The sequence below is a fragment of the Mycteria americana genome, chromosome 6 (genome assembly GCF_035582795.1).
Source record: "Mycteria americana isolate JAX WOST 10 ecotype Jacksonville Zoo and Gardens chromosome 6, USCA_MyAme_1.0, whole genome shotgun sequence".
In the NCBI taxonomy this organism is placed as follows: Eukaryota; Metazoa; Chordata; class Aves; order Ciconiiformes; family Ciconiidae; genus Mycteria; species Mycteria americana.
Window position 1 is genome coordinate 9,734,392 of NC_134370.1, and position 13,373 is coordinate 9,747,764.

General features: G+C 41.5%; 1 protein-coding gene across 1 annotated transcript in view; it reads right to left on the reverse strand.

The window, feature by feature from the left end:
* Positions 1-5,331, reverse strand: part of ATRNL1 (attractin like 1) — a 542,236-nt gene extending 536,905 nt beyond the window's left edge. The window contains exon 1 of the mRNA XM_075504052.1: positions 4,961-5,331. Within this exon, the coding sequence (XP_075360167.1) occupies positions 4,961-5,259 (299 nt within the window). The 5' untranslated portion in view covers positions 5,260-5,331. The remainder of the gene's footprint in view (positions 1-4,960) is intronic.
* Positions 5,332-13,373: the final 8,042 nt, after the last annotated feature.

The following is a 13,373-nucleotide window of genomic DNA, read 5'->3' on the forward strand; positions in this document are numbered from 1 at the left end:
TTGTTTCACATTAAAGTTAAGGCTCACTAGGTCTGTACCACTTCTAAAAGGGACAATTTTCTTTTCCCATCCACACCTGCTCATTCCTGATACCTCCTTTGGGTCAACAAGAGACTTATGCAAGTGAAGTAACATGAGGAAACTGAGCTGGCTTAAAAAAAAAGTTGGCTGGGAGGTGGGGAGATATGTTCCTGTTGATAACTTTTCAACTCTCAGCAGGAATATTAATGCTTACATAAGAAGCAGAAAGATGTAATCAAAGAGAAGCGTGAAGGATAAAGTCATCCCTTTTCACAGCAGCATGAACTTCAACTGGCTGCAGCTAAAACTAACTTTTTTCTAAATATCATTTCTTAATACAACATTATTGTTAATTTACTATCTGCAATTTAAGAACACTTTCCTTGCGTCAGTCATTCTGCAGACAGCAGCATTCAGAGTTTTAGACAGAAATAAGGATTTTGCCTGGAATAATAAAATTTTATACCCTTTTAACATTTCAGATGTGAACATTCTTGTACTTGGAAATTGCTTTGTCCTTGAAGAATGCAGAATCTTTTACAGGAGCTCTAGAAATTATGGAGAACGTGCAGGAGGTGATTTAGAAGTGTAATAAGAACATCTGGAGACAACGTTTAATAATCAAACAGATCAATTTGTTCTTACTCTCTTCATAACAACTAGATATCTAGGACTAGGCAAAGCAGATTGACTGAAGCATAGGTATTCAAAGGTGCTCACCTATCCTGTACAGTCTGCTTCACTACATATGCCAATTGGGACTCACAAGTTATCAAATAAACAATGATAACCATCTGAAGACACACTCTACTTTTTTAAAGACAGCATTTTAGAAGACTGGATATTTCCAGTTGCTCCAACCTGAAGGGAACTTTCTTTTTCTTCCAAGAAGTCATTCTGTGAGTAGCAAAACTAATGAAACCTGTTTTCCTACAGTGCTGCATCTCAACATTGATTGACTTTGACATCTAAATACATAGAAGCTGTGACTGCAGCTTTTCCTGCAGTTGAGCTATTCATAATGTTTGTCTCCCTGAATTCCCTCGAGTCTCATAACACAACTGACTTGGGCAGACTTTCCCTCTCCCTTCTGCCCAAACTCATATCATCATGAAAACTGCAACTGACCAACAAATTCAAAGGTATAGGATAGGGGAAGGAAGAATGGCAGATGTAGCATCAAAAGCTTCATTTCCTTAATAAATCAATCTATCAGAATAAAACTAGACACTGTGCTTTTATGTTTGTGGTTTTGTTTACATCTTGGGAACTGTGCTGTTTGAAGCTCCCTGCTATAAAAACAGAAACCGCTCACCCTTTGGCTTTCTTACCTTTCACTTGCCTCCCGTGGGCAGGCAGACAGAACTCCTTTCCCCTCTCTTTTTATAAAACTTTTTTATTTTGCTACCAAAAAAAAAAGAAAAAAGTTTTTGCATTGTTAGAGCAGAAGGGAAGGGGGGAAAAAAAAAAGTTTAAGAGAGACGGAAATAAGTCAGAATTGCATTCAGATATCCATCCTGAAGAGAGAATAAAATAATTTACTGCCAGGCAGAGATGAGGCCTAGGTCATTCTGAAAAGTGACTGACATGGATATGAATGCAATGCAGCAAGAATAACAACACTTCAATTTATATAGCAAGTTGCCACATGCTTCACAATACAAGGAGTAAATACAAAAGTTGATAAATACGAGTAATAAAAGAGCGCTAGAGAATCTTTTTGCCCATTTTTTCCCCCATCCACCCTTCTTTCATCCAGTCCAGATCAACATTTGCAAAGTAGTCTACTTACTCAGCAGTTCTCCTACAGGGAAAAGGCAAGGTTACCATAGTATTGTCAATTAATTTTGACACCTGCTTACTAAGATTGATCAATTATTTTTGATGTCTCTCTGCTATGTTTTATTTATTTTCTAGACTGAGAAATAACAAAGCCAAAAATACTACATATCTCTCACCAAAGAATTAATGGCCCCAAGTTACCCCTAGGTACAGTATTTCTCTTAGGACAAGGTTTCTGATGCTTGCTAATGCAAGTCGCTCATTCCCAGCAGAGCAAAAATACCCACACTTCACTTGTATGAAGAAAAATAAAGACCCTTTTATTTTCAAATGTTTTAAGCCTACCCTTAAAAATCTGTTTCCTCAAATAATCCAGTGAGAAAACAGGTTTTACACGTGTCCAGTTTAGGTCATTAGAAGTTCAATTTTCATCTTGCGTAATAGACACACACCTAGGCACTTCAAACTGCTGAAACTTTGAAACAATGTAAATGTTACTAGAACCTTGCATATTACTGTAAACATTTGTATAGGTCATATCTACAACCCATAAATTAATTGTTAATGCAGTTATAATAGCCAAACACACTTTTCAATCTTTATGTCATTCTGAAACATTCTTTGTAATAATTCTTACTGACAGAAGCAACTGCTGCAAAAGTGATATACATCCAACATAACTTGTGAAGTGAAAGTACCACTGCTGCAGAAGTCCAGCCATAGCTACTTGGGTATAAAGCAGATACTCACGCCTCACAGACAAATGGAAACAATATGCAAATGTTCCACAATAATAAGTCAAACCATCAATTGCCACAGAAGTCAGAAAGGTTTTCAATCACCCAGCCATAAGGCAGACTAACATTCATTTTCCAGCTGAAGAGTTGGAAATACATAGACTTGACTCATTACCCATTCAACACCCATCTGAATTTTCAGGATTCAAAATACAACCACTCTGAGCTGCTGCTTGCATTGTAACACACATTAACATATTTCATGCCATCCCCAACTCACAGGACTTGAAGAAAAGCTTTAAATCTTAGAATGCTTGTTTTCATTGCAGAGTATATTTTGCTTCTAAGAATAAAGATTACAGATGAGCTATCAAAGATACCACTATGAAAGTGTCCTCAGTAAAAAAATAGGTCTCCAACATAATAGAAACAGCTTACTTCCATGATAAAATTCACAATGCAAGCATCACTGGCATTTCTAAAGCTAAGCATGAAAGAATATAGAGGAGTTAATGAGAAATTCATTCTGATTTCACCAAAACACCTAACAGCACATCGATTAACCACTGTGTTAGCTTCACTCAGAAGAGGTGCCCTTTCAACATTCAGGCAGAACTTCCTCTAGGTGGGGATGGATTATTAACTTTCTACCAGAAGTGAAAACGTAACCACTGTGCCTCCTCACCCGACAGATACAACCAATGTAAAGAAACATAAATGTTTTAACAGATAACCAAGGAAATACCTGCGAAGACTGGATAAAGGCTCCAGTAACCATTCAGAGAATATGCTAATTCACAACAAGCTTTGGAATTTAAGAAATGAAAATTTGCTTCAGCCCTTGCACTATTAGGGTCTGTTGTAAGTGGCATCAAGACAAAGGATACAAGTAATCTCTTTAAAGCAAGGAAATAATAGCTCTGCAAGCCTGTCTCCTGCAGATCAGCACACACAAAGAAGATTCACCTGGGCCTCCTCTCCTCACTCTCAATCCCTACGCAATTAGCCCATTGTTCCACAGCACAGAGCAGGACAAACCCCAAATCCTCAATACACACAGGCAAGAAATGACGAACTTTAAAATCTTATTACCAAGTTCATATGCAGGTAAGAGATGTACTATATTTGCCTTATATTGCCTTTATAACTCAGTTATAATCTCACTGATGGAATAATCCACCAGATATTATCAGTGAATTGTTCCTTTCTCTGCAGCATGCACATTACTTCAGCCATGTCTGACTCCCAGCTACTGAACTTCCCAAGCTAACAAGTTACTGGATTTACTTTTTGTTTATTTGGGGATGAGTGACCTCAGATTAAATGTTTAAAAGAGATGTAAAATATATAGCTTAATTTTAGTACTCCAAAGAGAAAACTGAACTTAAACACAATCTAAAATAGGCAATTATTGATACTTTTACCTATTAAAGTACTTTCCGAAGATAGAATTTTAATTCTGTAAGACACAGCCTCACCAACATATTATTAGCTAGGTATTAGAACACTTTCCAGCTGTATATGTCAATGTACTTAATAAATAGAGTTCCAGCTTTTAAGGGGTGTTTTACAAGGGAATGAAATGAGATGTCCTGTCCAAGGTTATATAGTGAAATAACAGCAAACAGTATTCTTCACAGCCAGTCTTTATACTGATACCAAAGGGGGCGGGGGGGAAGTGACAGCCCTATAAATTAAGTCTTCTTTTCCACTACATATAGAAAACCAAGTGTCAGGGTGCGCTTCCTTCTCACTGATCAATGACTCAGTATCACATCTACTTTTAAGAATGAGAAGGTAGTTCTAACTTCACTGACCACTCACTCCTTTGCAAAAATATATTACTGTTTTATATTTACCACTCTATCCTCTCCTGCAAGCCTTGTCATGAGTGATGCACATTTCACTAAGTTACACTTACGTTATCCTGAATGTGCCTCACTAATGCCCATTTAGCTACAACATTTGAAAGAAAAGGAAGGAAGACTGGAACAAGCAAAACACTTTCACTCTCCAGAAGGAAAAAGTCATTCAAATCCCCTACTAATTTTTGCTCCCTGGGGAGCCCCATGAAGTGCATATGTCACTTCCATGACATTTCCAGAAGGGACAGCAGCGACGCAGCTTTAGGCCAATTTCTCCTTGTCTCTCAATTCCCATCAAGTGGAGCAGCCTATTTTCAGCAGTAAGTCAGCGGGTACAATTTTCCATCAGAGGACTGTGTCCCGTGTTCTTAGAGGGAGGGATCATTAGGTGGAAGAGCCTATTTCATCCTTAACTTCTGTCACATACTTCCACCACACATGAACAAAATCATAGCAGACACATGCAAAAAAAAAAAAAAAAAACCAGGCAAGTGAAAACAACAGGAAAAGGATGTAGGGAGGAAAAAGAGGGAATAATAATATGCAGAGACTTACTTGAACCTGCCCTGGCAATGTTGGCACTGGTCTCCCACCCAGCCCTGGTCGCAGACACAGGTGGAGTTGACACAATGACCCGAGAAGCAGGAGATTTTGTCGCAGGACTTGGACTGGGACACCTGGGCATAGAGGGCTAGGTACAAGAAGCCGTAGAAGAGCAGCCAGCTGTTCACATCCAGGAGCGAGGAGAAGCAGCAGCAGCAGGAGGGGAAAGGTCTCCAGACGCCCAGGGGCGCGGGGGCAGCTCCCGCTCTCCTCGCAGCGCTGCCCAGGTCCATCTTCGCCGCGGGGGCCATGGGCCGAGGCGCGGCCGGCGGCGGGCGGCGATGGCAGCGCCGCCCGGGCACCCCGGGCAGGGACAGCTTCCCCTGAGGAGAAATAATCCAGCCAGGGAGATTCAAACCCCCCGCTTCCTTCTCGCCTTCCTCTCCTCCCTCCCGACCCCAGCGTTGCCTCCTCCGGCCCCTTCAGCCCTCCGCGCCCCGTCACTCCCGAGGGGAAGCCCGGCAGCAGCAGCCCTCAGCCATCCACCCCTTCTCTTCGTCGTCCTCCTCAGGGCTCATCGCTCCCGTCTTCTTCCATGGAGGAGGAGAACTGCCTCTTGACCTTGTGTTTTCTCCTGGCCAGATATGCCCCCCACCGGCGTGCACACACACGCACACCACCCTCGATCATGTAGCCCCCCGACTCCCCCTTCTCCTTTGTAGTCCCTCTGCCCGCGGCACACACGCAGGCGGCAGCGAGGAGGAGCGCGGGGAGGCGGGGGCCGCCGCCGTCCTCTCGCCAGTCAGTCAGATGGGAAGTGAGGGCGGCCGGGCCCCGGAGCCGCTACGGCACCCCGCACCGGCGGGAGAGGGGGGGCTCAGCGGCGAGGAAAGGGCTGAGGAGCTCTTATCTACTCTCCGCTATTAGCCCTGCAGGGAAGAGAGGCGGGAGGAGGGTGGGAGAGGAGGGCTAACAGCACCTCCGTGTCCCAGCTGACAGCTTCCAAGCAGCCATTTTTAAAGGCTAATTGTCATCTCCTTTCAGAGCCGCCTGCTCGCTCTAACGCCCCCCGCCCCTCGGTCCGTTTGGATCCGTCCCTCCGCCCGTCCCTCGGCGGCGCGGGGAAGGCGGGGGACCGCCCTCCCCTCCGTCCGGAGCGGGGAAGGTGCAGCCGCGGTAACCGCACACCGGCAGCTCCCGCGTCCCACACGCCTCTCCCGCCCCTTCCCCTGCGCCCAGCGACAGCAACCTGCGCTCTGCGCTTCAACAGAAACCTCTCCTGCCCGCGCTTAAGAAACACAGGCGGGGGCAGATGAAACGGCACCGGGCCGGCTCCCCCCCGCTGCGGGCACGCAGGCCACCGCCGCACAAAGCCGGCGGAACGCGGCAGCCGCCCAGCCCTCGGCGGCCCTACTGCCCCGCGGGCGGAGGGGGCGGGGGGGGGGGCAGCGGGCGGGGGCGGACCCGCCCCGCCCCGGCGCGCGGGCGGCCGTTAGCGAGGGGGGGCGCCGGCGGGAGCCCCCGGCTCGGGGCCGCTCGGCGCTGCCCGGTCCCCGGTCAGCGGGGGGAGCAGCCGGCGGGCGCAGGCTCTGCTGTCTCCCGGCCCGCTCCCTCGATCCCTTCTCCACAGGGGCCGGGCCGCTCCGGTATTTGCCTCGGGTCCTGCAAAGTTCAGAGGCGGTTTGCTTTGAACTGAGGACGGTTAATGCTAGAAGAGATGTTACAGATTGTTTTGAAATCCTTACCTTCCTAAGATTCACTCCATCTTCCCATTTTACGGTTCAAATCAAGACGTTGCCTTCCGCTTACAGCCTGATGAGCAGTAACAAAAGTTCCCAGGTCTGTAAACAGCTGTACAAAAGTAATCGTTGTAATAAAGCTGCCTGAAATGTCCTTTTTTTCTGTAAAATGTGCCATACGCAGCCCATCTTTTTCAACTGTGCTATAACCTGTTTTCATTTTACGATTTTTACAAGAAAAAAATGAGCCTTGCTGTCAAGAAATGAAGAAAATAAAATCACAGCAATCAAACCCTCTGAAACTTTCTCCTAATGCTGAAATTGAGAATTTATGACATGACGTCTCTATTCCAAGAAGATAAAGAAAAGGTATTTAATTTCATCTCCTGCTACCATCTCAAAACAGATAGGTCCGAAGTGACCCATGTTAAAAGAGTCTGAAATCAGATCCAAATCGACCCTTCTCCAGATCCTGCAGTTCTTACCCTTGGAGTGTGGAGGAATTGTTTCGGTTTTGGTTTAACCTGTTTTCCCAGCCATACCCTTAAACCCTCACCTGAATTTCCAAAAAATGAAAGTACATAAGTACTACAGTAAGGAGCACAGTAACATCCAGCAGTATCTATTGGTACTTTGTGTGACATAAGAGTCCAACCAAGATCAGGTTGTCAGAGCTAAGCACAATACAAACATCACCGAGAAACAGGCTGTGCCTTACAGAGTTCACAGTCTTGACGGAGGGAATGGCTGAAAGTGTGTGGGGAAAAGAGAGGTGAAAAGTGATTTGTCCAGTTTCATTCCAGAGGATGTCAGGAGGACCACAGCCGCTCTCAGTCCGGGAGTCTGTACATTGTCCTCCTAACAGAGCGGAGATAGATCATTTCATTGTTCTGGATCAGACACATTTCTTAGCTATTAGACATCTCTTTGTATGTGTTTTGTAATGAATTGGTGAGCTCATGCAAAGAGAGGAAATGGAAATTGTGTTGCTGCTTTATATTTTATGAAAAAAAGCTGAGGCTGAAGCCTTTGTCGAACAGCCTGCTAATTGTACAATATTACATATGATTAAGGCTGCTGAACAACTGTCCTCTGTTAAATGACGTTACAAGACCAGAAATGCAGTTAATACAAGATTACAGTCCAAGACACAAAGTCAGTTCAAGACTACTCTTTAATCTCTGAAACACTTTAAGCAGTAGTTTTGCTTACCATGGCAGGGAGATAGATACATTCCTCCTCCACTTTCTCAACTCCTTTATACCAACCAAAAATGTTCTAAAGCCAGCACCATCTTTTTCTCAGACTGAAGGAAGATTTTGCTTCAGATCTACAGAAGTCAGCCAATTTTTTGAAATTAACATTCACAGCAAAGCTGAGCTCTCAACAATCCTTTACCAGGCAAGAGATCTACTCAAAAGCACAATGATCAGTGTGCATTTGTCCATTAAATGCCAATTTTCTTCTTCAGTAATGAATAATAAAAAAAAAAGACAAGAAAAGAGAAATACGAATTTACGTTGGGCAAACTTAAACAGCTTTTCAGGTAATTCTGTGAAGCTGGAGGAAAAACACAAATAGACCGTCAGAAAAGGACTAGGATTGTTATAAGGTGCAGAGAATAGTATGACAGTAATTTTACTGCGTAAACGATCATAACTAAAAATGTAAACACAACTATAAAGGGTTCTAGATTTAGAACAGCGAGGAGGAAACACTGGACAGCTATCTCCTGGCTAAATGTAACAAGCTACAAAAATGAAGGAATGCAAACCTTTTGGCTGCTGTATGTCACATCAATGCAGTAGATATTTCATAACCTTAGGAAATGAATGATGTGCAAATGCCAATATTGGTTCTCTTCTATGCTGATTTGATGGGATTTTTTTGGTGTCAGATGAAGTTAACAGATCTGGCTGAGAGAAGTCAGATCTGTCAATCCTTGCATCGTTACTTGCATATCTGTAAGTTCCACTTTTCTTGGAAGTGTAACTTTTTACACCTTTCATCCTTCTGGTTCTTGACACAGAAATCATTCACACTTTTAAAGGACTAATGTACTAAAATGTCTTGCATAGAATTTACAAATTAAAAGCATTTGAGTAACTTATCAAAAGTTTTAAGTTACTGAATAAAAACAGATAATGAGATGACATGCTAGAGTAGTGATGTAGAAGGTTATGTGAACAAAACCTTCCGAGAAAATATCCATCGTAGTACGAAAGCAAAATAAAAAGAACAAGTATAAAGTACAAAGGCTCCTTGGCTGTTACTATCAAAACCTAAGCACTAGTATACAAGGAGAAAAATACTGATACGTTTGTGTTCATTCAGCAAAACAGCTTGAAGTATAAATAAAGATCTATATGGTTGCTGTTGTGAGGCAGGGTGGAGTGGATAAAGGCAAACAGCCCTCAAAGGCAGACTTCTTCAGTTGTTCAGAATTTCTGCAAGACCCTGAGGACAAGAATGTAGCAGAATCCATCCTCTCCTCCAGACCTTGAGGACAAGAATGTAGCAGAATCCATCCTCTCCTCCACGCAGTCCCCCCATACGCACCCCTCCCTGCTCTGCTGGCCCTCTCCTACAGGCTGATATCAATCAAGCCTTGCTGCAGAGAACATCTTTCCTTAAGGACGCTTAGTCCTATTTAGGGTATCTAGTGCAGACGTATTTTTGCAGTGATGTTGCAAAGAACAATATAACCGGCTGAACAGAAGAGGGGAAAAAAAAAAGATTACCTTTGTGGTTGACCTCTTTGCAAGGATATTAAGAGAAACAAATGTTTTCCATGCCCTTTCCCTTCTCCTTGGGACAGACATTATCAGACTCGTTAGGTAAAAGGGGCCAAGCTCTGCACTGCTTCTGGGCAGGGATATATAGAGCTGAGTTGGTAAAACTAGCATGTAGATTGGTGTAGTGGAGGTAATAGCTGCAGAGTGATTTGACAGAGTTTCAAGAGCTGTTCTAGCTTAACACATCAGAGCAATGTAGAGGCTTTATGGTGTGCACTGTACAGGCTTCTTATTGAACCTTACAAGTATAACTTGGGTGTAAGCTTTCCCTTTTCTTTCCAAATATGCACACAACACTTTGGATGGAGGACAACATAAGGCTTTTTTTCCTAAATTCCATGCTAATTTTTCATTGAGTGACACTGAGTCACCTGAGCCCTTCCATATAACCCTTTCAGGTATTATGAAAACCATCAGTCTCTTCCGTGAGGTAAAACAAATTTATCCCTACTCAGCAGATTCTAGTGCTAACAGAATAATGTGTGTCACAATTTTGTGTTCATATTTGTCTTAGCCGGTAAGTCAACTGTTGGGAGGCATCAATTTTATAAGATTAAAAATATAAGCCTTCCCTTGCCTACTCTTTTTTTTTTTTTTTAATTTAGAGAGAAATAAAGTTCACAGAAGATTCACTGGCACCCTTCTAAAATGAAACCTTGATAGAAAATCTTACCTTTCTTAACACCCATGCATGTATTTTGCTACAGCAGTAAGTCACATTTGTTACCACCAGCTCCACTAAGTATTGACAAGCAAACTGCCATACAATAAAGACTGTAAATGTTGTAGGAAGCTTACCAAACTCAGAAAGAACTACAAAACAAAGGAAGGGGAAATTAATGTTCATATTATTTTATCAAAAGCCAATATCTGGAGAAAAAAAGTGTTAGGGTCAGTTCTATATTTTTATGCATGTGCATAAGCCGAGGTGTAAAATCTATTCTACAGAGAAAGAGCCGGACAGTTACTGAAATGTTTGTTCCTTTGCAGAATTTTTTTATCAGGAAAAAAGTAATTACATTTTTACACACTTATTTTAAAATTGTGGACTTTGGATCAAGAATATCAGGGTAAATTACAAGTTGGCTTCAGGTCCATTTAACGATGAAAGAGACTTCAGAAAAACAGAGACCAGACAAACCCAAGTTCTATCAGCACTGACAATGACATTGCCGTTATTTGAAACACCTGTCTGCTGTCAAATAAAAGTGTACTGAAACAGGAAATAGTCATATTATGTTTTTATATACTTTCTGTACACATACGAAAAATTAAATAGCCAAGCTATACCTGACAGCCTTTCCATCTATGACTGAATGAATCTGCTGACTTTGATCTTGACTCTTAGTATGATCCTTTGATTTTTTCAAAATAAAAAGTTTTTAAAAGTCTTTCATTGAATAGATATGTAATTGCATACCATGCTGAAACCTTGATGCATCCTGCAATATATTACAAATTATCTGGAAAACACTGACATTTTCTACTGCAAATGTCTCTTTTGTTGAGTATTCTTCTGCATCCGTTCTGCTGCATTTCATTTTCACTGCTATTCCTTCTGGAGTTTCTCACAATCCTGCTTAATCTTGACTAAGCTAGGGCATTTTTTCCTTGTCAGCAAAGCTCCATCTCACAATTCAACCTTTCTTACACATCATTAGTAGGTATACTGAATTTATCCAATACCCTTAATGATCCCAAAGGGACATGGCTATTAGACTTTTTCTAGCTGAGAAAGCATTTACTTTCAGTTATTTTCTCCCATTCTTTTCTAAATCAGGAAATGATCTTTAGGATTCATACCACTGCTGCCTTTATTTCTGTATTTGTTCTTTTTATTCATAAGTTTCAGCAAAATCCTGAAAATTTTATTCGATGGTAATGAAATTCCATTCACCTTACGGGGATTTACACCGCTCCTTCAGAATTTAGCAAAGGTTTCCACATTTTTCTGGATAAGGCTAGTTTACTGAATGATGTCAAAAAAAGCCTTACTAAAAGATTTTCAAAATCAAAATAAACCATATGCTCCAATTTTCTCTTATCCACTATTTTTTCTTTGCAAGACTTAGGAAGACTGCATTTATTATTAGTGGCTTACTGTTTTTTCCTCATCACATTATACTTTACCCAAGAGCTTTGTAAGTCCTACACCAATTTCTTCTAAGGCTACTGAAGCATGACTTCTCAGTCCATATTTTCAGGCTGACAAATTTCATCTCTTTGGAAAAGAAAAAAAGTAAAATGTTGGGTAACTGTTAAATCAACAGTACAATCAGTATTTTGATTAACAACGTTTCCATCTTTATATTTATATCACCGTTCAGCTCCTTTGGAGTGATATTGCCTAGTCTTAGTGATTCCATTTCAATATAACCTCATGTTGATTTCTTACTCTTCTTTTAAAAAACTTTTAACAATGGCTACTGTAGTAACCTCTATAATACTTAATTGCTCAATATTTTTTATGAACACTGTAACGAAATTATTTGCTTTTCCTAAAATTGCATTTTCCTTTCCACTTACTGCTTTTGGAGCCTAGTGAATTTTTCCGTTCATTCCCCTCTATGTATTTGAAAAAAATTACTTCTTTCTTTTCTCTGTTAATACTGGAGTCGTTGTGCTATTAAACTTTGGAAAGTGATACTTGCAAAAAATGGAAAAACAAGTACATCAAATAGGCCGCAATAAGGAGAATGAAACAATAATTGTACTAGGCATAATGGAATAATGGAATAAAATGATGCTCTTTTTTGCCCTTTGATTTGCATAAAATTGGCAAAAACGAGAGGCTATGCATGCATTGATCCCTGTCTTGTCTACTATACAGATGTCAAAAAAGAATTGAGTAGATTAAATTTTCCCTCAATATTAATGTCAAAACAGACATCATATGCCGGGAATCTTACTGGCGTATTGTATTAATTCAATGAAATTATTTTCAGTAATTTGAAGAAATAAATCTCATGTATAAATATAATATTTTGACAAGCACACAGGCAGTTATTTAATTAGCTTAAGACATTAATTTTCATGAAGATATAAAGTAATACCTTCCATATCTGCAGTTTGAAATAACGGTAGGAGTAATCATTTTTAAGAATTATCTCATTTCCCTAAAGTAACAAGTTTTACACATACCTAGGCACATGGATATTGCCACAAAAGAGCAAAACAGCTTCGCGTGTGGCATCTCCTGTTTGTATACTTGGGCGCTGGTGTTACTGCAGGTACGATACGAGTGAGGCTGCAGAAGCTCCGAGCAGAGATGCTGATCTTACCCGTGCCCTCGGCTAGGGATAAAAGGGCCAGCTCATGCCGGGGGGGAGGGCTGGCTGCACAGGCGGTGTGAAGGTGGGCATGCAGCATAGCGGTCTGTAAGATTAACTCTTGAGGAAAACCTTCTTACCGGCCTGGCAAGTTGCTCTTCATGAGCCAGGCTTTGAACTAGTTTTAAAAGGCACCAGTGAAAAAAATTCTGCAGGCTTTACCTCCTCCCGTTCTCAGGGTATAGATTCAGAATATGGATGGTGACAGCCAAGGTGGGGAGGAGAGAGAGGAGAAAAAGGAAAAAATTGCAAAAAGAAAGGGAGAATGAGAACTGAGCCATCAAACATCTGAAGTATAGATCCACAAACATTGCAGTCTGAGATGTAAGTGAGATATAACCTTATGGTCTTGATACCCCAGTGTGACCTAACTGGCATTGCAGAGTAGTGGCTGGGTAAACAGCAATACCAGAATGCAATTACGGAAGGGCATAGCATATTCTAGAAGAACGGACGTAGGAAAAGTCAGGTGATATGGCTTGTGAAGGGCGTATTTACTTCTCTTGAAGTCTAGGAAAAAGTGACAGGAATATTTGTTGAATACCAGTTGAAATATGGGAGA